The sequence below is a fragment of the Syzygium oleosum genome, unplaced genomic scaffold (genome assembly GCF_021117445.2).
Source record: "Syzygium oleosum isolate NSW1041296 unplaced genomic scaffold, Sole_v2.1 Sole_v2.13, whole genome shotgun sequence".
NCBI classification, from domain to species: domain Eukaryota; kingdom Viridiplantae; phylum Streptophyta; class Magnoliopsida; order Myrtales; family Myrtaceae; genus Syzygium; species Syzygium oleosum.
In genome coordinates, this window is record NW_026607497.1 from 3004154 (window position 1) to 3027898 (window position 23745).

At 39.3% G+C, this 23745-nt stretch overlaps 2 protein-coding genes and 2 pseudogenes across 7 annotated transcripts; 3 read left to right on the forward strand and 1 right to left on the reverse strand.

Moving 5' to 3' along the window:
- Positions 1–750: 750 nt before the first annotated feature.
- LOC115667364 (disease resistance protein RPP8-like) lies at positions 751–4299 on the reverse strand (annotated as a pseudogene).
- Positions 4300–8276: 3977 nt separating this feature from the next.
- LOC115669422 (G-type lectin S-receptor-like serine/threonine-protein kinase At4g27290) lies at positions 8277–23605 on the forward strand. 6 transcript variants are annotated; one of them, XM_056316902.1, is made up of 9 exons: positions 8290–8452; positions 8534–9829; positions 10064–10183; positions 10278–10411; positions 10478–10688; positions 10827–11064; positions 11148–11298; positions 11464–11821; positions 12910–13265. In XM_056316902.1, the coding sequence occupies exons 2-8, from the start codon at positions 8554–8556 to the stop codon at positions 11770–11772; spliced, it is 2439 nt and encodes an 812-aa protein (XP_056172877.1). In that variant the 5' UTR covers positions 8290–8452; positions 8534–8553; the 3' UTR covers positions 11773–11821; positions 12910–13265. The 6 variants fall into 6 exon arrangements, 4 of the variants coding, with proteins under 4 accessions (XP_056172878.1, XP_056172877.1, XP_056172879.1 ...); XM_056316903.1 differs by lacking the exons at positions 11148–11298; positions 11464–11821; positions 12910–13265 and adding exons at positions 22733–22883; positions 23049–23605 and having other exon boundaries at positions 8277–8452; XM_056316904.1 differs by lacking the exon at positions 12910–13265 and having other exon boundaries at positions 10287–10411; positions 11464–11918.
- Positions 20214–20879, forward strand: LOC115662658 (G-type lectin S-receptor-like serine/threonine-protein kinase At4g27290). The gene has a single exon (XM_030584772.2). The coding sequence runs from the start codon at positions 20214–20216 to the stop codon at positions 20877–20879; it is 666 nt and encodes a 221-aa protein (XP_030440632.1).
- On the forward strand, positions 20963–22638 carry LOC130139603 (G-type lectin S-receptor-like serine/threonine-protein kinase SD1-1; annotated as a pseudogene).
- Positions 23606–23745: the final 140 nt, after the last annotated feature.

Here is a 23745-nt window from a genome sequence, read left to right on the forward strand (position 1 = left end):
AAGTAGGCGGCCACAGGTATTTTAAGCCATTCTGTGAAATTTTGAAATTTTTTATTATTTTTACTTTTTTCGGCACCTAAAAAAATTAAAATTTCACTCAAAGTTGATGGCCACAAGTATTCTAAGTCATTCTGTGAAGTTTTGAAATTTTGATTTTTTGCTTTTTTTTTATTATTTTCGGCATCTAAAAATATAAAATTTCGCTCAAATTGGGTGGCCACAGGTATTCTAAGATATTCTGTGAAGTTTTTAAATTTTAGAATTTTTTATTTTTTTTTTGCAACTAAAAAAATTAAATTTTGCTCAAAGTGGGTGGCCATAGGTTTTCTAAGCCATTTTGTGAAATTTTTATTTTTATTTTTATTTATTTTTATTTATTTTTTCGGTACCTAAAAAAATTTAAATTTATTTGAAAGTGGGTAGCGCATGATTCTAAACCATTCTGTTAAGTTTTGAAATTTTTGATTTTTTGTTTTTTTTTCTCACCTCAAATATCGTGACTTCCATATGAATATATGTGTTGAAGAAAATGAATTCCTCAGAAATGGTTCTCACTTTTGTTCCAGAAAATGAAAAATCAACTTTTTTTTTGTTCTCATTTCTGGTTTCAGAATCAGTTTTGGAAGCAAACTTGTCCCGGAAATAGAAAAATGAAATTGCGTTACCAAACGGGTTTTTGGTCCAAAACTGATTCTGGGAACAAAAAATCAGTTCTGGACAGAACCAGAATGGTTTTCATGCAGCACCTTATCAGACGTGCAACTGCTTCACCTGAAAAAAAAATAAAAAGAAAAATGAAAAATTGCTTTGTCCGGACCACCGCCAGGACCACCGCTCGGACCGCCGCCCGAACCGCAAGCCTCCTTCGCCCACGTCGCCGCCGGCCAACAACCGGCCAAGAACGAGGCAAATCAATAAAACAGATCTCTTTGGAACATTTTAACGAACAGTTGGAGTGCGTTGTAAAAATGAACAATTTTGGCTCGATCAAGACTCAAACTCAGCCGGCGTTCTCGACTCGAGACAAACAGGAAAGCAGAAGCAACCATGAGGACGTCACTAGCCGGAACTCGCGCGAGCCGGACAGGCGCGAGCTCCGGCCAGTGAGCCCAAAAACAGGGCACAAGGAGCCGAAACAGGGGAAGGAGAGGCGGCCGCTTGCGGCACTCCCAATTCGGCTCGACGGTGGCGAATGAGGGCGAACGTGATAGATTGGACTACGTCTGGTCGCCTTGCACGCCTCCGAGCCAACATCCTCGGGAGACCGACCCCGAATCAAACAAAAAAACGAAGAAATGTCTTACGGTGCTCGGTGTGAGGGAAAGGGGTAAACGCCGGCCGGGACTCAGACGCGGCCACTCGCTCGGCCTCGCTTTCTACTCTCGGCCACTCAGCCCTCTCTCAGCTTCTCCGGTCCTCTCCGTCTCTCACGGTCTCACCCCCTTCTCCCCCGAATCTCTCTCTCTCACTCCAGCTCTTAAGAGCCACGGCAGGCGCACATGGCTTCCTGCCACCGCCAACTGCCGTGGCCGGCCTGATCCCGGCCCGCAGATCACGCCGGTCTGCCCCTGCTCCCCTGTCTCTCTGCTCCGGCTGCGGCTTCTCCTTTCCCCAGAGCGCGTGGATGGCGTTTGGGGAAGAAGAACAGTCGCGGGCCGGGCAAGGGGAAAGGGAAAGTGGGCCGGCCCGAGCGGAGAAAGAAATCGGGAACGAAAAAGGGCCGGTAGGACCCGGTCCACCCGAATCGGGTCAAACCGGCCCGAAATATATTTTATTTTATTTTTATTTTAATTAATTAATTTTAATTTTTTTTTTTTAAAAGAAACAAGAAAATATATGTTGTAATAGACCCTATTAATGCAAATAAACCTAATGTCTATATGTCGTGTCCTATATGTCGTGTCCTGTCTTTCTTCAAACGGAACGCTAGAATTCTGCATGATAAGGAGACATGAGGCAACTCCTTTTGTCCTTCTTTCAATCCAACAAAGAAACCACCCAAAAATGAAAGAAAGATAAGGAAGTTTCAGCAAGCAGTTGGCTCCAATCTAGCTCTTGCACCTTAGCGAATTGATTATTTAGCCTTTGTGGATAATATAGTTTCAAAGCTCACATATACATTCTCGTAATTCGGGAAAGCTACACTACCATAATTCATCCATTCTGCGATTTGCCTATTTTGTTCGTTTCAATTTCCCTATTATCCCTGTGGATTATTTATAATTCTGGAATAAAAAAAATATTTTTGACTCCAATTCAAGTGGGAGTTATTTCAACTTTGTACGTAGCGAACTTATAATTGATTGATGAGGTTTAAAATTGAACAAACAGAGAAAATTCATAAGGAAGGACTGCGCAAGAATGATAAAGTGCCGGATGGTTCTCTAAACGAATGCAGGGATTTTTTTTTTGGTCACAAATAATGCAGGGATTAAATAATTCACTTTTAAATGGATCTTTTAACAAAGTGGGACTAGTATTTTCTGAAAAAAAAAAAAGAAGAAATTTAGCTCCGATCTAGCTCTTGCACCTTAAATCAAAGAGTACAAAGACCAAATTGAACGATGACTAATAATTTAAGACGAACTTTGATATCATCCTTCCTATTTAAATTTGGAGCCCATTGGCTGAATGAACTTAATGAATTAGAAGCTCAACACTTGCATATCCAACTTCATTTCACGCCAATAACTCTAACAAGAGATTTAAGTCTCGTGAAAGCGCTTTGTCATATAGAACGCTGTCATTCTGGAATTTGCCCATTTTATTCATTTCATGTTCCCTCTCATCCTTGTGGGCTTCAATGGCGGAATCTATTAATCCGCTCGCTGTATAGAGAGCTCGTGACTTGCTCATAAAAGATGCAAAGTTCTTGCAGATTGTGAGTGGACAAGGGGAAAATTGTCTAAAAAGTCATAAACTTATTGCACATTTGCTAATTCAGCCCTAAACTTTTTAATTTTGCTAATTAAGTCCTTAACCTTTTCACGTTTTTCCAATTGAGTCCATCCGACTAATTTTGGTTGGAAATCGCTGACGTGGACGCCGGCCGTCTTATGGGGCATGGCCAAAGGATGGCCGGCGCTAACGTGAACAATTTTTGAAAATATTTTATTATTTTTATTCAAAATTTTATTTATTTATTTGTTTTTTCTTTTTCTTTTTCTTTTTTATTATTAAAAATTTAAAATATTCAAAATATTATTAAAAATTATCCACGTTAACACCGGTCGCACCACATGAAAATTTTTAGATATGCAAGCCGAAGCGAAACCATTGAAATTGCTCTTCACTTCATCATGAGCGAAGACTTTCTTAGTAAGTGTGGTCTTACCCAAAGCACCTATTCCCCATATAGAAACGACTCGGTACTGTTTTCCATCCTTCAGCGCTTTCACCAACACCTTAATGCTATCTTCCCTCCCAACAATACCTTCCTCGAAATAGGCATAACTATGTTCTGGCATCAAAGCTCTCGCCCGTTTGCGTTCGCCATCATTTACAGGTTGTATGCCATAGACCTGCATCGTTGCTCTAAGATCGAAGATGCTGGATTTTAGGCCCTCAATCCCTATCCCCACCACATGAACATGCAAGCACGTGCACTTCGCCATGAAGCAATCATATGCTTTGATGATGTTTTGTCCCTTCTTCTGTGCGACTTTGAGGATGTATCTCTCTATCACATCCCCCGCATCATAGGCAATGTCTCAGAGTTGCGCGACCCATACTCCAACGGCTTGTTCGCGCTCTTGTCTCGCGTCCGCATCCCTCATAAAGCCCTGATACAGCTCCAGCTCCTTTTGCAGGTCCTTGACCTTGCTCTCCACGCCCCACAAGAGTTTGGCCTCATCGATGAGCAGCTTTCCTATTGTCTGCCCCACGGACAAAACAACAACTCGGCCATTGGTATCGCACTTCTTGACTATGAGCAGTGGAGCTTATGATTAAGAATGACTTGAGAATTCACTTCTGATGTGTTAACGAGCTATGAATATATAAGCCTGCGAGTTGCAAAGAAAAGAGGAGGAATAAGTACTTTAGAAAGTTGCATATTGCATTGATAATACATATTCTACATCCACGGATGCAAGAAAATCGCCCCACGAATGACTTGAGGCTTATTTGGTCTCGAAGCTTGCCAACTTTTCTTCAAAGTGTAGTGAGCTGGTAATTATGTTTATTCTTTTTCTCTTAAAGTTGCAGCAAGCATAAGCTTCAATTTTATTTTATTTTTCTGTAAATCGTGCCTTGAACCTGCACACCACAAAGAGAAGAAGTTCCCAGGTTCTGGCCCATTAAGAATCCTCCGATGCTTAAATTAGCATGGGACTAGAGAGCGTAAGGTATGGAATTTATAGAGGGAGAGGAAGCATACTATTGGTGTGGCTTACTCCTGCATTTATCGAGAATTAGGCGGGCGGCATGCGGTTTTTAAGCTGCCGGCCTTAGCCCCCTTGGGAGAGGCTTTACTCATGGTGGGGTCCATTTGGGAACCCATGTTGATTATGGATTTGTTTGTAAGCAGGGTATCCGGTTAAATATGTTGTAAGTAAAGCAAAATTTGTCAAACGCTTGCTCATGGTGAGATTGTCCTAAAAGTACGGGGAAAAAATTGGATCAAAAGTTTGTCATCATAAGTTTGCCTGAAGTATGTTTTACTTGAGCAAAATTCACATATTAAATTACACCCATCCAACAATCATGTAAAAAAATTTCGACCAAAAAAAATCTTGTAAAAATTTAGATTACAATTTGCTACATTCAATATGACATCTTATGATTGAGAAGAAATCGAGATTATTTAGCTATATCAGGTCAGTTTGGCGTAAACCTGATGTTCTTGAACATATAATTACATGAAAAAAAAAATAGATACAAAATAAGAAGAAAATCAAATCACTTTATTTGAATGTGTGTTTTATACGTGCTTATGTTATCCTATTAATAAAGAACGCATGCTTTTCATAAGTTCAAAAAACATAGTAGAATAAACAAAAAAGAGAGTTTGGACTGTTATTAAATCTATTGTCAGATTGAGAATTGATTTAAACATTCACCGTTGAGTGATTGACATGTGGAAAAATCTGATTACATTATTATCTTCAAAGTATGTAGAAATCTTGTTACGAACCTAATAATTGTCCAAAAACTTTTAGCTCGTCTCAAGAGGATTGCAGGTCTAACTCCACATCTCACATTTCATAATTCTTTGGCTTCCACCAAATCTGATGAAGCTATCAAACGCATTCTCACATCTATTGAAATTCCTAGAAATTCAAATCCCAGATGCATGACCATGGAAGTTGTGAAGAAACGGAACATCGCCTTCACGGAGCACCCAAAGCAGGACAGCAAGGTCTACCGCGATGGTTTTCTCTCTCTCCACGCCTCCACCAGTAAGGCATGTGCGTTTCTCACTAGTCCCTACTTAATTGTTGAACAGAGCTTACTCATGTCATCAAAAGGGAATACTATAATTCGCGAAAAGCTTTAATCAAAATCAAACTAGAAGCAGAACGTATAAAGCAAAAACCAAGTATCAGTTAGCGAGCAACCCGCCGGGGTAGATCTCTCCTTAGGATTCGCTACTGATCCGACGAGTGAGCCGGAGCTCGTTCCTGGGATCAACTGGAAACAACAATTCAGCTTGATTATCGTTCAATAATAATACTGGGCTCGGGTCATTGAGCTCATCGCTGTCTGCAGCTACAATCTTTGTCTTATGTGCCATCAAAAGATTCGTTTCGCATGGGCTAAGGGCAATAATTCAGCATTGTATTTTTGTTAAGATTGGCTTCACATGGGCTAATAGCTATAATTCGGCATCATACTTCCGTTTTTTCTTGTCCCTTCAATCAATACAAGTTGGAGATGCCGACTGGTCTTTTCTTAATCGCGGTTTTTCTTTTTCCTACGTCAGTGTCCATGTAAATGCGAGAATTGAACGATTCAAACCGAAGGCAACATGTGACTCTTATTTCATGCGCTCGAACATTGTCTCAATCCACATGGCCATTTTGTCAAACACGTGGCCAGCACTTGAAAATGAAAGGATATCCACTCCTTTGGTTTAGCATTGACTTTGACGATGACCCCAACAACAATGACGATTCTCATTTCGTCTCGTCTCCCGTATCAGCGTCTTTTGAGAAGCATTGGATTTTGCCTCCTCTCGCATGCCCTACACTTGTCTTCGGATAAATTGTCCAAAAAATCTTAAACTTGTTACATCTTTATCAATTTAGTTCTAAACCTTTTAATTTTGTCAATTGAGTCAATCCGCCCAATTTTTGCTGGAAATCGATGATGTCGATGTTTGTCGTCTTACGTGGTGCGACCGGTGCTAACGTGGATAATTTTTAATGATATTTTGATTTTTTTGAATTTTTAGTAATAAAAAAAGAAAAGAAAAAAGGAAAAAATAAAAATTTGAATACAAATATTAAAATATTTTAAAAAATTGTTCACGCTAGCGCTAGCCATCTTATAGCGGCCGGTGTCCACGTCAGCGATTTCCAACTAAAATTGACCGGATGGACTCAATTGGCAAAACTTGAAAAGGTTAAGGACTCAATTGGCAAAATTAAAAGGTTTAGGGCTGAATTAGCAAAAGTGCAATCAGTTTATGATTTTTTAGACAATTTTCCCCTTGTCTCCTCGCAATCTGCAAGAACTTTGCATCTTTTACGAGCAAGTCATGAGTTCTCTATACAGCGAGCGGCTTATTAGATCCCGCCATTGAAGCCCACAAGGATGAGAGGGAACATGAAAGGAATAAAATGGGCAAATTCCAGAATGACAGTGTTCTATATGGCAATGCGCTTTCACGAGACTTCAATCTCCTGTTAGAGTTATTGGCGTGAAATGAAGTTGGATATGCAAGTGTTGAGCTTCTAATTCGTTAAGTTCATTCAGCCAATGGGCTCCAGATTTAAATAGGAAGGATGATATCAAAGTTCGTCCTAAATTATTAGTCATCGTTCAATTTGGTCTTTGTACTCTGTGATTTAAGGTGCAAGAGCTAGATTGGAGCCAATTTTCTATTTTTTTTTTTGCAGAAAATACTAGTCCACTTTGTTAAAAGATCCATTTAAAAGTGAATTATTTAATCCCTGCATTATTCGTGACCAAAAAAAAAAAATCCCAGCATTCTTTTAGAGAACCATCCGGCACTTTATCATTCATGCGCATTCCTTATGAATTTGCTCTGTATGTTCAAGTTTAAACCTCATCAATCAATTATAAGTTCGCTACGTGCAGAGTTGAAATAACTCTCACTTGAATTGGAGTAAAAAATATATATTTTTTCCAGAATTATAAATAATTCACATGGAGGATAGGGAAATTGAAACGAACAAAATGGGCAAATCGCAGAATAGATGAATTATGGTAATGTAGCTTTCCCGAATTACGAGAAAGTATATGTGAGCCTCGAAAATATATTATACACAAAGGCTAAATAATCAATTCGCTAAGGCGCAAGAGCTAGATTGGAGCCAACTGCTTACTGAAACTGCCTTATCTTTCTTTCATTTTTGAGTGGTTTCTTTGTTGGATTGAGAGAAGGACAAAAGGGAGTTGTCTCATGTACCCTTATCACGCAGAATTCTAGCGTTCCGTTCGGAGAAAGACAGGACACAAATCGTAAACAGCAGAAATTAATATATTTTTATGAATATATGTGAAATTATGTATATAATATTTCGTGGGACAAATTTGCAAGTGATGAATTTCTTTCAATGTTAATTCACTTATATACGTACATGGGCAATTTACTTTTACGGCCCCCTCGGCACGGATGGGCTGATTAACTAGGGAGATGAAAATGAAAAGGACCATCATTAGCTATTTGAGGACACAGTAAGGCCTTTAATAGATTACAATTTGCGGGGCAAAATTAAATTTCTAGGACCTAATTGTCTAGTGAGACGGAAAGTTTATTCCACTATCTTGACTTTCACAGAGTTAATGGGTTCTTTAGCAGTACGTAATATATTAAGCTCGGTCTATTAGATTCATCTATATAGTGGTACGACGAACTGTAATTGTGCTCTTAAACAAATTAAGCCGCCTGCAACATCTAATAAGGCTCTATAATATCCATTTGAAAAGCCAGTCTTACTACATCTGAGTATTTTTCAATGATTTCTGACCAGTAAAAAAAGTTTCAGGTGAACCATAAAATCTTTTTTGTTTTCTTTAGACCTTCTTCTACGACAACGACCATACGGAAATGTCGTCGTTGGAATTTGCATGCCCAAATAGCGTGTTATGACCGTTCCAACGTATGAATATGACTAATCGTAATCCGATGACCAGGTTCTTGCCAAGCCTGACAGATTTTAGTGTGTTGGAGACTGGTCCACGAACATTTGAGTGGCTGGTCTTCTTGCATGACCCGACTCAATCCAATCAGCGAGTCCCAGAACTTACTCTGCACCAAACAAAGGTATCTGTCTTCTATTTCTTATCCCGATATGCTATTCTGAAAAGTTTGAATCTTTATCTAGTTATTTGCTTCATCTCGTAGATCATGCAGAAGGGTTTGTAATGGCAGATCCTCCTATCTTCAGCTCCTTTTGTACTTCCATCGTCCTTCTGTCACTGTTGCGCCTGTCAAGTGCAGGTGACACCTTGAGTTCAGTTCAATCTATTAAAGAAGGAGAGACTTTAGTTTCCCAGGGCCGAAAATTTGAGCTTGGTTTCTTCTCTGCCGGAAGCTCAAAGAACAGCTTCCTAGGGATTTGGTTCGTGGTGAGTCCTGAAACGGTTGTTTGGGTTGCTAACAGGAACAGTCCACTCAACGATTCAAATGGTACTCTGGAAATAAGCAATGAAGGTGAACTTGTTCTTCTCAACCAATCAAAGAGCGTCATTTGGTCAACGAATTCAACCAAGGTTATGGGAAACCCAGTTGCACAGCTCTTAGATTCTGGTAACCTTGTTCTTAGGGAAAGCAATAGTTCAGATTCTGTTGATTACTCATGGCAGAGCTTTGATTACCCATCAGACACGATGTTGGATGGTATGACACTCGAATGGAACTTTAGAACCGGTTTGGAACATCATCTGACTTCTTGGAGAAGTACAGATGATCCTTCCCCTGGTGACTATACATCCGGATACAAAATAGACGGGTTACCTCAAGTTGAAATAGTCAGCAAGGGGTCAGTCAAAGTATATCGAACCGGGCCATGGAATGGAGTTGAATTCGGTGGTATACACAGCGATCCGAATATCGCCGTTAAAACCATCGCCGTTTACAATGGAACGGGTGCCTATTTGAAGTTTGAAACTTTAAAGGACAATATCATTGTCAAATTCGCATTAAGCTCAGATGGTGTTATGCAGGTTCATCTATTGAAGAGTGGAAGCAGGGAGTGGGATTTGATGTCCTCGCTCCCTCATGACCCTTGTGACACCTATGGACTGTGTGGCGCTAATGGCGTGTGCAGAGTTAACCAAACCCCAAGATGCCTCTGCTTGCAGGGTTTTATGCCCAAGTCACAAGAACCGTGGGACATGCTTAATTCCACAGAGGGGTGCATAAGGAAAATTACATTGAATTGTTCTCGTCAGGAGGGTTTTAAGAAGCTTTCGCAGGTGAAATTACCTGACTTGGTAGATTTCCAGCTATTCAAGAATATGAGCCTTGGGGAGTGCAAGGTTGAGTGTCTAAAGAATTGTTCTTGCACGGCTTATGCTAATTCGGATATTAGAGGGGTAGGCTGCTTGATGTGGTTTGGCGATCTCATTGATATTAAGGAAATTTACGCGGTTGATAATGGGCAATATCTCTTCCTACGGCTACCTGCTTCTGAATTAGGTAAATACAAATATTTTATCTGCACTGGCTAATTGGTTTAGCAATTGCTTTTTTCTTGTTTGTTCCGATCTTTCATTACGTCGAAGCGTCCTCTGTCAATACCTGACTGAACTACTGTTCTATTCCTTACTGTTTATATCTCATGTTCAAGTTCCTCTAACATAGATAGATTCATCAGCTTACGGATGAACTCTTTCTCTGAATTTAGTTACTTCACTTCTTCCTGTATGTTAGATTCAATTCACGGTCCATCCAAGAAACTGGTGACTATCATAGTGGCTTCAGCCATTTCGGGATTGCTTGTAGTGGGCATGACATTGAGCATAATTTGGAAGAGAAGAATGAAAAGACGAGGTAAGCTAAATACCTTCCTTTTCCTTCATGTGGTCAAATTCGGATTGCTTTTTTCTTGTTGAGATTATGATATGCTTTGAGAAACTGTCTACAGCCCTTGTAGGCATGACAAGTGGGACAGATGACATTGACTTGCCATTATATGATTTCGCTACTGTTGCTATTGCCACCAACCATTTCTCTCAAACAAACAAGCTAGGAGCGGGCGGCTTTGGTTCAGTCTACAAGGTAATAAGTTATAAATCAATAAATTCAAATAACAATAGAGGCCCTCAATGAGTAAAATACATGCAGGGAAGTCTTTCCACAGGACAAGAAGTTGCAGTGAAAAGGCTATCAAAATTTTCTAGGCAAGGTCCTGATGAGTTTATGAATGAAGTCATTCTAATCGCCAGACTTCAGCACCGGAATCTTGTTGGACTTGTTGGCTGCTGCATTGATGGTGAAGAAAGAATGTTAATTTATGAATACATGCCAAACAAAAGCTTGGATTATTTCATATTTGGTTAGAACCACTTCATCTTTCTTAATTCCTTTTCACTCGATTCCTTATGCTTTTGTTCTGTCTGTTGATTCCATCACTAGAAAATATAGCTAAATGCTAACAACCTAATTAGTTTTTGATGGGGTTGAGTGCGTGCAGATCATGACGGAAGCTCCTCTTTGGAATGGAAAAGGCGATTTGACATTTTTTTAGGAATCGCCCGAGGACTTCTCTATCTCCACCAGGATTCAAAAGTACAAGTTATCCACAGAGACCTTAAAACGAGTAACATTTTGTTGGATTATGACATGAATCCAAAGATTTCAGATTTCGGCCTGGCAAGGAACTTTCAAGGAGATGACACAGAGGCAAAGACTAGAAGAATAGTTGGTACATAGTAAGATTCTCATCTTGATTCATTCGAACACGGCACTATCCATCAGTATTTTGAGAAACTGAAGCCTGATTTGCTTGATGCAGTGGTTACATGTCCCCAGAGTATGCCTTTGACGGAAAATTCTCTGTAAAATCTGATGTTTTTAGCTTCGGTGTGCTTTTATTAGAGATAGTCAGTAGCCAAAGGAATAGAGGATTCCAACATCCTTATCATTCTCACAACCTTCTCGGGCACGTAAGTGGTAGATGATTATTAAAATCTGCCATTTTCTTTTTCGCTAAACAAGATCAGATATTCTGTTTCTCCTAAAACCTCATCCCATTTGTTCTTTGTTCCTGTAGACGTGTTTTGCTTTTGATGCACATATAGTGGTAATCATGAATGGTTTAAATTTTTTAGGCATGGTTGCTATGGAGCGAAGGGAGGGCCATGGAACTCGTAGATGTATCTTTATGCAACTCTGTTGTTAAGTCTCAAGCAGAGAGATGCATTCACGTGGGCTTGTTATGTGTTCAAAAGTTTCCTGAAGATAGGCCAATAATGTCTAGTGTTGTTTTCATGTTGGCAAATGAAGGAGCAACCTTGCCACAGCCTAAAGAGCCTGGTTTCTTCATGGAGAGGCGTTCAGGTAGCTCAAGATCATCTTTAGTTAAGGAAGAAGCCTACACAGCCAATGTTCTAACGGTCACATTGCCAGAAGGTCGATAGAAATGCCATTGAGGATGTTTCTGCAGATTGTAGACCGGCATATGATAGTGTAAAGTTTAATAGTAAATTTGTCAAACAGGGCACTAAAAGTTTTAGTACTCAATTTTAAGTATTGAAAATAAAAATAAAAAGTTGTTTCGTGATAATTGTCAAGTTACAGCTAAATGTTATTAATTTCTTACAAAGGTATAATAATGACAATTATTCGTAGGCTTTAGCAATATATTTGTCAATTTTAGTTGCCATCTATTTTTTATTATGTAATCCTCCCTTACTGGCCACATTAAATGGATTTTTGACTTAATTGAGTTTATCTTGTCAATGCTAATTAAGGTTATTAAGCAAGTTTAACATTAAGTGCTAAACTTTCAATTTTCAGCACTTAATTATGTTATCAAATTGGCCCTTAATCTATATATCATGGTTCACATTGATTTTTTTCAAAATCGAAAGTCTGAAAATTTTCACAACGCTCAATTTTTGACAAGTAGATTCGCATATAATTTTTTCATATTCTTTTGAAATTTTAAATAATACTTTAAATATTGGCGATAAAGGAAACAAAATATTTGTTTTACTTGTATATAAATCAAAGAAACAAGCCATTTTTTTTAGTAGCTGAATATGGAGTATTGAATAATATTGACTTGTTACCAAATATGGAATGATGAACATTATTGATAGGTTTAAGGCTTCTAACAATATAATAGGCAAGATTGAAGTTTATTTTTAAATTTTTATTATATTGAATAGGGCTTGTTTAATAACCCAATTAAATGAGAAAATTAAAAAATTCAGTACCTAAAAGATTAAGCTTGTTTGGTAACTTATAATAAAATTGACTTAAAATATTCAAGTAAGTCTTTTTTGGTCTGTAAACACAATTAAGTTGAAGGGCCATTGTTAGCAATTAGATGCCACAGGATGGGTGTTAAAATTTTTCTTTAGGTTCGCTATTTTGACTTTCGCAAAGATGATATTTTCCTTAGGAGAGCTTGATATATAAAGTTTGGTCTATTGAATTCATATATATATATATATTGTGATCCAACGAACTATAATTGGACTTTCAAACAAATTAAGCCGCTTGCAACACCTAATAAGGCTCTACAATGTCCCTTACAACGATGTTTATAGTTGCGGGAAGCCGACCCAAGGAGGCTTTGCTGGTGAGTTGGTTGTTCATCAGAAGTGCATTCGTCACTGTAGCGGGAGACGGAGAAAACATGTATAGCGAATTCAATTTGAGGCTTTTTTATTTTTAGGATTTTGGTCATTGTTCAATTGGTTAGCACGAACTCCAGTTTCAATTTGGGTATCATCAGAAAATTTTGGGCAAAATTGCCCCAACTCTTGCCATGACGAAAAGCCCGCTAGCAAACATTAGGCCAACCGGCAAGTTCGGGCCTTATTTGAGGCTAAGATGTTTACTTTAAACCCTTATTTGATATAAGGTCCATTTCTAGGCATCATTTGAGAAAACGGTTTTACTTTATATCCTTATTTGAAATTTATTTTTTTTAATAAATTCTGGCCAGTTAAAAAAATTTCCAGTTGAACCATAATATCTTGTTTTGTTTTCTTTGGACCACCTTCTCCACAGTGACTAGCCGTTGGAATTTGCAAGCCCAGATTGCGTGTTATGACCGTTCCAACTCATGAATATGAGTAAATCGCAATCCGATGAGCAGGTTCTCGCCAAGCCTGACACATTTTAGCTTGACTGATGTTTTTGTCACCTTTTCCTTTTCTCCTTTTTCTCCATGTAAAATAGACTTTTCTCATGCCATCCATTTTCAATCTGTAGAAGGGACGAGGATGAATATGATTCAAGCATATTTTGAGTTTTGGAGAGCATACCTTCACCTAACAAGAGGAAACTCTAGCCTGAAAATACCTTCACCTAACAAGAGGAAACTCTAGCCTGAAATTATCGATACAATTCGCCGGGTTAAAGATCGGTGCGGGGATCCTCTTGATTCAATCTAGAAAGAAGTCTCGTGTACAATTGACATTCTATGTCAGGGCTAAGAATTTGGTCAATTAACGATGCCACGCAGCGAAGAAGACAAAAGGCTGCTTTCCGGGGCGGTAACAATCGAAGGTGAGTCAACGTCGTGAAAGGTCTCAGATTATGAACCTTCACGGCATGGAGGCCATCTAGTATCCCTGGTGTATCTCCGTCCGATGGGACTGCTTTACGACTTTCCGCGTCATTTGGTCGTATTCGAGCTTGGACTGGTGCAAGCTCGGCGCCATGGCAGTGCTCGTCGAGTTTTGCTGTTCAAACAATAAGAAATCGTCGCACTCGATGTACTCAAGCACAAAACAAAACCCTAGAATCTGCTCAGTTCTGCTTCAATTTGAGCACCAAACTCCGTCAAAATCGTTCATTCATCTACTTCATTCGATAGCGAGGTTAACCTCACCTAGCAATGAGCCTCGCCTAGCCATGGTGAGGCTCGCTAGTGTCTGGGCAAGGTCGACCTAGCGACTTCACCGGCCCTCGCCTTTGGCTAGTTGCTGGGTGGCTAGAAGAAGAAGTGAAGAAAAAATAGGAAAGTGAAAGAAAACAAAAAAAATAATTCGAAAAATTATTTAAGAATGTCTACTTAGAACGGCTAGCGTCTATATTAACGATTTCCGGCCAAAATCGGCCGAGTGGACTGAATTGGCACAAATGCAAAAGGCTTATGACTCAATTGATAAAAAAATAAAAAAATTTAGGAATGAGTTAACACAATTACAATAAGTTTAAGATTTTTTTGGTAATTTTTCCATCGAATGATAAAACAACCCTTTTTTCATTTTAGGCAAACACCAAAAAACCATCCCACCACCCGCCTGGGTGGCGCCGCTGGAGCGCGCACTCTTCCTCTCGCAAAAAGTTGAGTGTTCGAATCCCGGGTGCCGCAGGGTGACTTAACCGGTGCACGTGTGTGGTGGCTAGCACGTGTCGCCCCCAGGGTTTACCTCCCGGCTGTCGGCCGTGCGGGGGTTCCCTGGGTCATCAAAAAAAAAAAAAAAACATCCCATATTTATCTTTGGCGGGCAGCGTTTTTTCCACTCCTTCTTTAGCTTAGAAACTTCATTTTTTTGTTTTTTGACCATATTATCTATTGTGGGCCTCACCATTTCTGGTAAAACTCTATAAAAGTGATTTTTTTTTTATTTGGTCAACTTTTTATTTGTTTCTTCCTTTTTTCCTTGCGGGTCCTACTTTCCATCTTCTTCTTTCTTTTCACGCTTTTGACGTCTCAGTTCTCCGGTCTTGCAAATCGTCTTTGTGTTTTCTCTCTTGTAGGCCATTCTCTTCTTTCTATGCCTCCCACTCCATTTTATTCTTTTTCTACCCCAATCTCTCCTACATATGCAATTCTCAAAAGAACTGCTTCCTTCAACAATCAGTGCGCTCCTCATTCGCTGTCGAAGATACAGTTCTGACGAAAGCTTATTTTTTTTCTTTTTGTTTTCCTGGTCTCGAATCATGCACATTCTAGTCGCTATTGAGTGTTTCTTGATATCTTTTGTTAATAGTGAATTTGAGTTTTAGGTAGTGGAAATGCTTGATCTTGTGTTTCAATCTAGTGTTTCGAGCGTAGGGCGCATCAAAATAGTGTTTGTGAATTAATTGTGCAATTGCTTTGTAATCTCTAGCATACTTGTGCCTCCCTTTGGGTTCAGTTTCTTACTATGATTTACGTAAGTTCTTTATCATCAGTTTTGGAATGCTATCGTTGCTTCTCATTAATTAACTTGTTAGAAATAATAATGCAGGGTATGCTTAATCTGGTTGTTTGATCTCAAGGGGAATTGAGTAATCTATTTTCTTTGACGACAATGGTGGCCAAATTCTTTCGCTTGCTCAAGATTGTAGGTATCGGGTTTAAATCTAGAGTGGATGCTAAAGGACGCCTCTTGTACATAAAATTAGGCTACAGGGATGAGGTAGACCTAACTGATTCTCCCACAGTGTGTCTTTTGCTTTATGAGCAAATGTGGTATGTTGTATCGGAATTGACAACAATGCGGTCTACTGTTCCACCGCCTGCGTGTGGCAGAAAAAAAGGGCTTGTTGGGAAAGTCATCGATGAGCCCAAGCCCATGCTAGCGAAAGTGTAGAGGATAATAGGGTTGACATCATTGATAGAACATAGAGGACGGTGGGTTTGGGGAAAAAGAAGGAGGAGGAGTGAGAGGCGTAGAGAGAAGAGAATGGCTAGCAAGAGAAAAAAGAAAAGACGCTTTGCAAGAGTAAAGAACTGAGACGCCAAAGACGTGAAAAAGAAAGAAGAAGAAAAGTGAGACCCGCAAGGGAAAAAGAAAGAAACAAAACAAAAATAGTTAACTAAATAACAAAAAATGAATTTTTGTAGAGTTATATAAGAAGTTGTGAGCCCCGCAAGGGATAATATGGTCAAAACAGAAGAAAATGGAGTGTCTAAGATAAAGGTGGAGTGGAAAAAACATGACCTTTAATCTTATTACCACTTACCTTCATATACCTTGAATGACGCCAATTAATATCTCGAGTTGTACATCTTCACATCTTGCCTTATATACAAAGGTGCAAAGCGCCCGCCCTAGTCCTAAATTTCTTACCACACCCAAAACCCGAAGACCAAACTCAAAACATAACTACTGAACTTTAAGCTCAGTTATCACCACCGGTCGCCGCTGCCCACCATCGCGACGGCAGCGGCAGAAGATGTGGTGGGTGATAAAAGAGGTGAAGGTTTTGTGGGTGATGGGGGCTGAGAGTTTGCGAGAGACTTTGAGGATTGGAAATTCCAAGGAGGGGCAATTTGGTCTTTTTAGCAATGAAATTTTTTTTTGAAGGATGGTGAGTGGTATTTTCAAAAAATAGAGAATGGAGAGTGGTAATGGGGTGAAAAGTAATGATGTTTTATGGTATATTTGCTTCTTTTATTTGTTGGGAAAACTTGCGAATAAATAAAAACTAAGGTACCTCAATGAATTTAGATTTTCCTTCAAATTACACTAAATCATTTCAGCTGTCCAAGCAGGAAGTTTAAAGGACAGACCAACATATAATTTCTCTAAGCCAGAGTACCTAGAGAACTTAAATAAAATGAACATAAATTGATCATCGTGATCAACTAAGTGCTTAGGCATAGTTCCTTGTCTTTGAAGAGAAGCTGCAATTAGTGGCAATATACCGATTCTTGAAAATTGAAACAGTTAAAAGCTCAAATTCAATGAACAATTGTTGTTGATATATTTTGGGATCTTCCAAGTCTAAATTTGTCAACTGTAAATAGCTGATGAACCAAGATCAAAAATAGAAAAAAAATCAACAAAAGGGTCAAAGGTTTGCATCATCTTATGACCGCTATGATGCCCAGCAGAAGGGCCCCATGGTAAACTTTTGACAAGTTTCTCACGTTTCCACAGATCTTAACGTGCTTGACTCTATAAGAGGCAGGACAAATTGTTCCATCGCACTCAGTTCAGACTACAGTAACAAGTGAAAGACCAAGGTGGGGGGATCTCTTTGAGGTCTATCTAGTAGGTTGATGTGATACAGAGAAGTCCGTCATTAAAAGTCCGTTTATATTCAAACATCTAATAAAGATGCACGGAGTGGAATCTAATGTACTCATTCCCCGCATGACCATGGGGCAGCTATGGAAGGTGCGGTGCGTGTGGTGTGTGCAGAGTCAAGGAATGTACAATATGCCTGTGCTTGCAGGGTTTTATGCCTTAAGTTACAAGAATAGCGGTACATGCTTAGTTCTCCAAGGGGTGCATTAGGAAAATTCCATTGAATTGTTCTTGTGGAGAGGGTTTTATGAAATTTTCCCAGGTGAAATTAACTGACCCGACCTATTTCCAGCTATTCAAGAATACGAGCCCGGAGGAGTGCAAGGTTGAGTGTCTAAATAATTCTTCTTGCATGGCTTATGCTCATTCGGACGTAGGAGGAGCAGGTTGCTTGTTGTGGTTTGGTCATCTCATTGATAATAAAGAAATTGGAGTGGTTGATAGTGAGCAAAGTCTACCTTCTTCTGAATTAGGTAAGTACGTATATTGTGTCTGCATTGGCTTATTGGTTTGGCAATTGCCCTTTCTCTTTTGTTTTAGTCTCGCATTACATCGATGTATCCTTTGTCGATGCCAGACTGAATCACTTCCATGTTCTTACTGCTTATTTCTTATTTCCAAGTCCCTCAGGTGAAGTTTAGATTCATCAACTTTTTACAGTTGTTTTCCCCCCTAAAATTAGTTTGTTCACTTCTTCCAATATGCTAGATTCAATCTACTGTCCATCCAAGAAACTGGTGACCGTATGGGGATTGCTCATATTATGCACAACCTTAATTGAAATCTGGAAGAGAAGAATAAAAAGACGAGATACGCTAAAATATAAATATTTTACTCCATTTGTTTAAATTCTGGATTGCTCTTTTTTTTTAAGGCTGTCAAAATATTCAGGACAGGGTCCTGATGATTTTATGAATGAAGTCCTTCTAGTTGCCGGATTTCAGCACCAAAATCTTATCAGACTTCTCAGCTGCTGCATTGAGGGAGAAGAACGCATGTTGATTTATGAATATATGCCAATTAAAAGCCTGGATTAGATCGATGCTAGCTCCATCTCCAACACCATATGAATCAAAACACACCACACCACACCACACCACACCAGACTCTTCCTGTGAGTACTTTCTCATTTCTAAGGCAGTTAGGCTTGCATGAGAGTTGATTAATCACCGTTTCTTTGACCATGCAGGAACTCCTTCACTAGATGCTTTCTCTGTTAGTCATAAACTTTCAAATAATACATGTCCAACATGAATTTAGAAGTTTTTACATACCTTTTTATGAGCAACCCAAAATGGGTTCTCGAAAAATAATTTTGCCTAAGATGGTGCAAATGTGACTCACCCAAAAACAAATATTGATGTAGAAAACAAAAAATTAGTTGATAGTTTTCATAGGATTTATGAAAAAAATTATATATATAATATTGCGCAAAACAATGTTGCAAGTGATAAATTTCTTTCAGTATTAATTCATTTATATACGTACAAGTGCATTTTAGACGGGATGGGCTGATTAGCAAGGGAGATAAAAAGAAAAAGGGCCATCATTAGCGATTAGACGGCACAGTAAGGCCGCTAAAAGATTACGATTTGCTGGGAAAAATCAAATTTCTAGGACCTAATTCTCTGGAGAGACAGAGAGTCTATGCCCACCATTTTGACTTTGGCAGAGAGGATATCTCTTTTTAGCATTGCTCGATATATAAATTTTGGTCAATTAAATTCATCTATACAGTGATACGACGGACTGTAATTAAACTTTTAAACAAATTAAGCCGCCTGCAACAGCTATCAAGGCTCTGCAATATCAATTTGAAAGGCTAGTCTTAATACACGAAGTGTTTTCAAAAATTTTGTGGCCAGCAGAAGAAGTTCGAGGTGAACCACAACATTTTATTTTGTTTTTCTTTAGACCTTCTTCTCATACAGCGACCATACGGAGTGTCGTCTTTGGAATTTGCAAGCCCAATCATACAGCGTGTTACGACCGTTATGAATATAAATATTCCAATCCGATGACCATGTTCTTGCCAAGTCACACAGATTTTAGCTTGTCTGATGTCGTCCCCGTCGTTGTCGACTTGTAATTTGAATCTTCTCAAGATATCAATGTTCAAACTGTAGTTGGGACGAGGATGAATTATTCAAACATTTTTGAGTTTTGGCGAGTTTACCTTCAGCTGAGGGAACTTTAGACTGAACTTATCGACGCAATTGGCCAGGTGAAAATTTTTTTTGATTCAATCTTGAAAAAAATCTCGTACACAATAGACATTCTACCTCCAGGCGAAAGATTTGGTCACTTAACACGCCACGTGGAGAAGAAGACCAAACGGATCGAGTCGAGGTCATAGAGGGCGTGAGATTATGAACCTTCACGGCATGGAGGCCATCTAGTATCCAAGGTGTATCTCCACCCGATGGGACTGTGTTACTACTTTCTACATCATTTGGTCGTATGCGAGCTTGGACTGGTGCAACAAGGATGGTGACAATGGCGGCAAAACAGAAAGCGTGAAGTGGTACATTAATAGAACTCACTTTTTCACCAATTCGAATCATTTAGATTGGTCCTTGACCATTACAGGAAGATTGGAGACCCATACACGAACATTTGAGTGGCTGGTCTTCTTGCGTGACCCAACTCAATCCAATCAGGAGGTCCTGGAACTTGCTCTGCACCAAACAGAGGTACCTGTCTTCTATTTCTTATGCTGATATGCTATTCTGAAAAGTTTGAATCTGTCTAGTTATTTGCTTCATCTCGTAGATCAAATAGAAGGGTTTGCCATGGCAGATCCTCCTATCTTCAGCTCCTTTTGAACTTCCATCGTCGTTTTGTCACTGCTGCACCTATCAAGTGCAGGTGACACCATGAGTTTAGTTCAATCCATTAAAGAGGGAGAGACATTAGTTTCCCAGGGCCGAAAATTTGAGCTTGGTTTCTTTTCAGCTGGAAGCTCAATGAACAGATTCCTGGGGATATGGTTTGTAGTGAGTCCTGAAACGGTTGTTTGGGTTGCTAACCGGAACAGTCCACTTTCCGATTCAACTGGTACTCTGGAAATAAGCAATGAAGGTGAACTTGTTCTTCTCAACCAATCAAAGAGCGTCATTTGGTCAACGAATTCAACCAAGGTTCTTGGAAACCCAGTTGCACAGCTCCTAGATTCTGGTAACCTCGTTCTTAGGGAAAGCAACAATTCAGTTTCTGTTGATTACTCATGGCAGAGCTTTAATTTCTCATCAGACACGATTTTGGTCGGTATGACAGTAGGATGGAACTTCAGAACCGGTTTGGAACATCATCTGACTTCCTGGCGAAGCACGGACAATCCTTCCCCTGGAGACTATACATACAGATACAAAATCGATGGGTTACCTCAACTTGAAATAGTCAGCAAAGGTTCCGTCAAAGTATATCGAACTGGGCCATTGGATGGAGTCAAATTCGGCAGTATTTCCATGGAGGGAAATACCATTATAACCCCATCTTTGTTTACAACACAACGGATGCCTATTTTGCTTTTGAAACCTTAAAGAACGAAATCACTGCCAAATTCATATTAAGCCCGGATGGTGTTATACAGTGTCATCTACTGAAGAGTGGAAGCACTAAGTGGGATATGATGGACTCGCTCCCTCATGACCCTTGTGACACCTATGGACTGTGTGGCGCTAATGCTGTGTGCAGTGGTAACCAAAGCCCAAAATGCCTTTGCTTGCATGGTTTTATGCCCAAGTCACGAAAAGAGTGGGACATGCTTAATTCAACAGAGGGGTGCATAAGGAAAATTCCATTGAATTGTTCTAGTCCGGAGGGTTTTATTAAGGTTTCACAGGTGAAATTACCTGACCTGGTAGATTTCCAGCTATTCAAGAATATGAGCCTTGGGGAGTGCGAGCTTGAGTGTCTAAAGAATTGTTCTTGCACGGCTTATGCTAATTCGGATATTAGAGGAGCATGCTGCTTGATGTGGTTTGGCAATCTCATTGATATTAAGGAAATTGACGGGGTTGATAATGGGCAAAGTCTCTACATACGGCTACCTGCTTCTGAATTAGGTAAATACATGTATTTTATCTGCATTGGCTAATTGGTTTAGCAATTGCTTTTTTCTTGTTTGTTCCAATCTTTCATTACGTCAAAGTGTCCTCTGTCAATACCTGACTGAACTACTGTTCTGTTCCTTGCTATTTACATCTCATGTTCAAGTTCCTCCAACAGAGAGATTCATTAGCTTACAGATGAACTCTTTCTCTAATATTAGTTACTTCACTACCTTCTATATGCTATAACACCGCAATCCATTCAAGAAACTGGTGACTATCATAGTGGCTTCAGCCATTTCGGGATTGCTTATTGTGGGCATGGCATTGAGCATAATCAAGAAAAGAAGAATGAAAAGATGAGGTAAGCTAAATACCTTTCTTTTACATCATGTAATTAAATTCAGGATTGCATTTTTTCTTGTTGAGATTATGGTATAGTTTGAGAAACTAGTTTACATCCCTTGTAGGCTTGCCAAGTGGGACGGACGACATTGATTTGCCATTATATGATTTTGCTACTATTGTTGTTGCCACCAACCATTTCTCTCAAACAAACATGCTAGGAGCGGGCGGCTTCGGTTCTGTCTTCAAGGAAATCAGTTGTAAATCAATAAATTCAAATAACAATAGAGGCCCACAATGAGTAAAATACATGCAGGGAAGACTTTCCACCGGACAAGAAGTTGCAGTGAAAAGGCTGTCAAATCATTCCAAGCAAGGTCCTGATGAGTTTATGAATGAATTCATTCTAATCGCCAGACTTCAGCACCGGAATCTTGTTGGACTTGTTGGCTGCTGCATTGAGGGTGAAGAAAGAATGCTAATTTATGAATACATGCCAAACAAAAGCTTGGATTATTTCATTTTTGGTCAGGACCACTTGTTCTTTCTCAGTTCCTTTTCACTCGATTCCTTATGCTTTTGTTCTGTCCGTTGATTCCTTCGCCAGAAAATACAGCTAACTGCAAACAACCTAATTACTTTTTGATGGGGTTGAGTGTGTGTAGATCATGATAGAAGCTCCTCTTTGGCATGGAAAAGGCGATTTGACAATGTTTTAGGAATCGCCCGAGGTCTTCTCTATCTCCACCAGGATTCAAAAGTACAAGTTATCCACAGAGACCTTAAAGCGAGTAACATTTTGTTAGATGGTGACATGCATCCGAAGATTTTGGATTTCGGTCTGGCAAGGAACTTTCAAGGAGATGACACGGAGGCAAGGACTCAAAGAATAGTTGGTACATAGTAATTAAGATTCTCATCTTGATTCATTCGAACACTGCACTATCCATTAGTATTTGGAGGAACTGACGCCCGATTTCCCGATTTGCTTGACGCAGTGGTTACATGTCCCCAGAGTATGCCTTTGACGGAAAATTCTCTGTGAAGTCCGACGTTTTTAGCTTCGGTGTGCTTTTGTTAGAGATGGTCAGTAGCCAAAGGAATAGAGGATTCCAACATCCTGATCATTATCACAACCTTCTTTGGCACGTAAGTGGTAGATGATTTTTAAAATCTGCCAATTTCTTTTTCGCTAAACAAGATCAGATATTCTGTTTCTCCCAAAACCTCATCCCATTTGTTCTTTGTTCCCGTAGACATGTTCTCTTTTTGATGTCCAGATACTGGTAATCATGAATGGTTTAAAATTTTTAGGCATGGTTGCTATGGAGTGAAGAGAGGGCCATGGAACTCGTAGATGTATCTTTATGCGACTCTGTCGTCGAGTCTCAATCAGAGAGATGCGTTCAGGTGGGCTTGCTGTGTGTCCAAAAGTTTCCTGAAGATAGGCCGACAATGGCTAGTGTTGTTTTCATGTTGCCAAATGAAGGAGCAACCTTGCCACAACCTAAAGAGCCTGGTTTCTTCATGGAGAGGAGTTCAGGTAGCTCAGATGCATCTTCAGTTGAGGAAGAAGCCTACACACCCAATGTTATTACAGTCACAATGCCAGAAGGTCGATAGAAATGCCATTGATAATGTTCTGCAGATTGTAGACCGGCTATCTCGGGTACAAAGGACAGAAGAACCATATGATAGTGTAAAGTTCAATGATAAATTTGTCAAACAGGGTGCTGAAAGTTTCAGTACTCAATTTTAAGTATTGAAAATAAAAATAAAAAGTTGTTTGGTGATAATTGTAAAGTTCTAGCTATATGTTACTGATTTCTTACAAAGCTATAATAATGACAATTATTCGTAGGTTTTAGCAATATATTTTGCAATTTTAGTTGCCATCTAAATTTTATTATTTAATCCTCCCTTACTTACCACATTAAGTGCTTAAGCATACTTCATTATCTTTGAAGAGAAGCAGCAATTAGTGGCAATAAACCGATTCTTGAAAATTGAA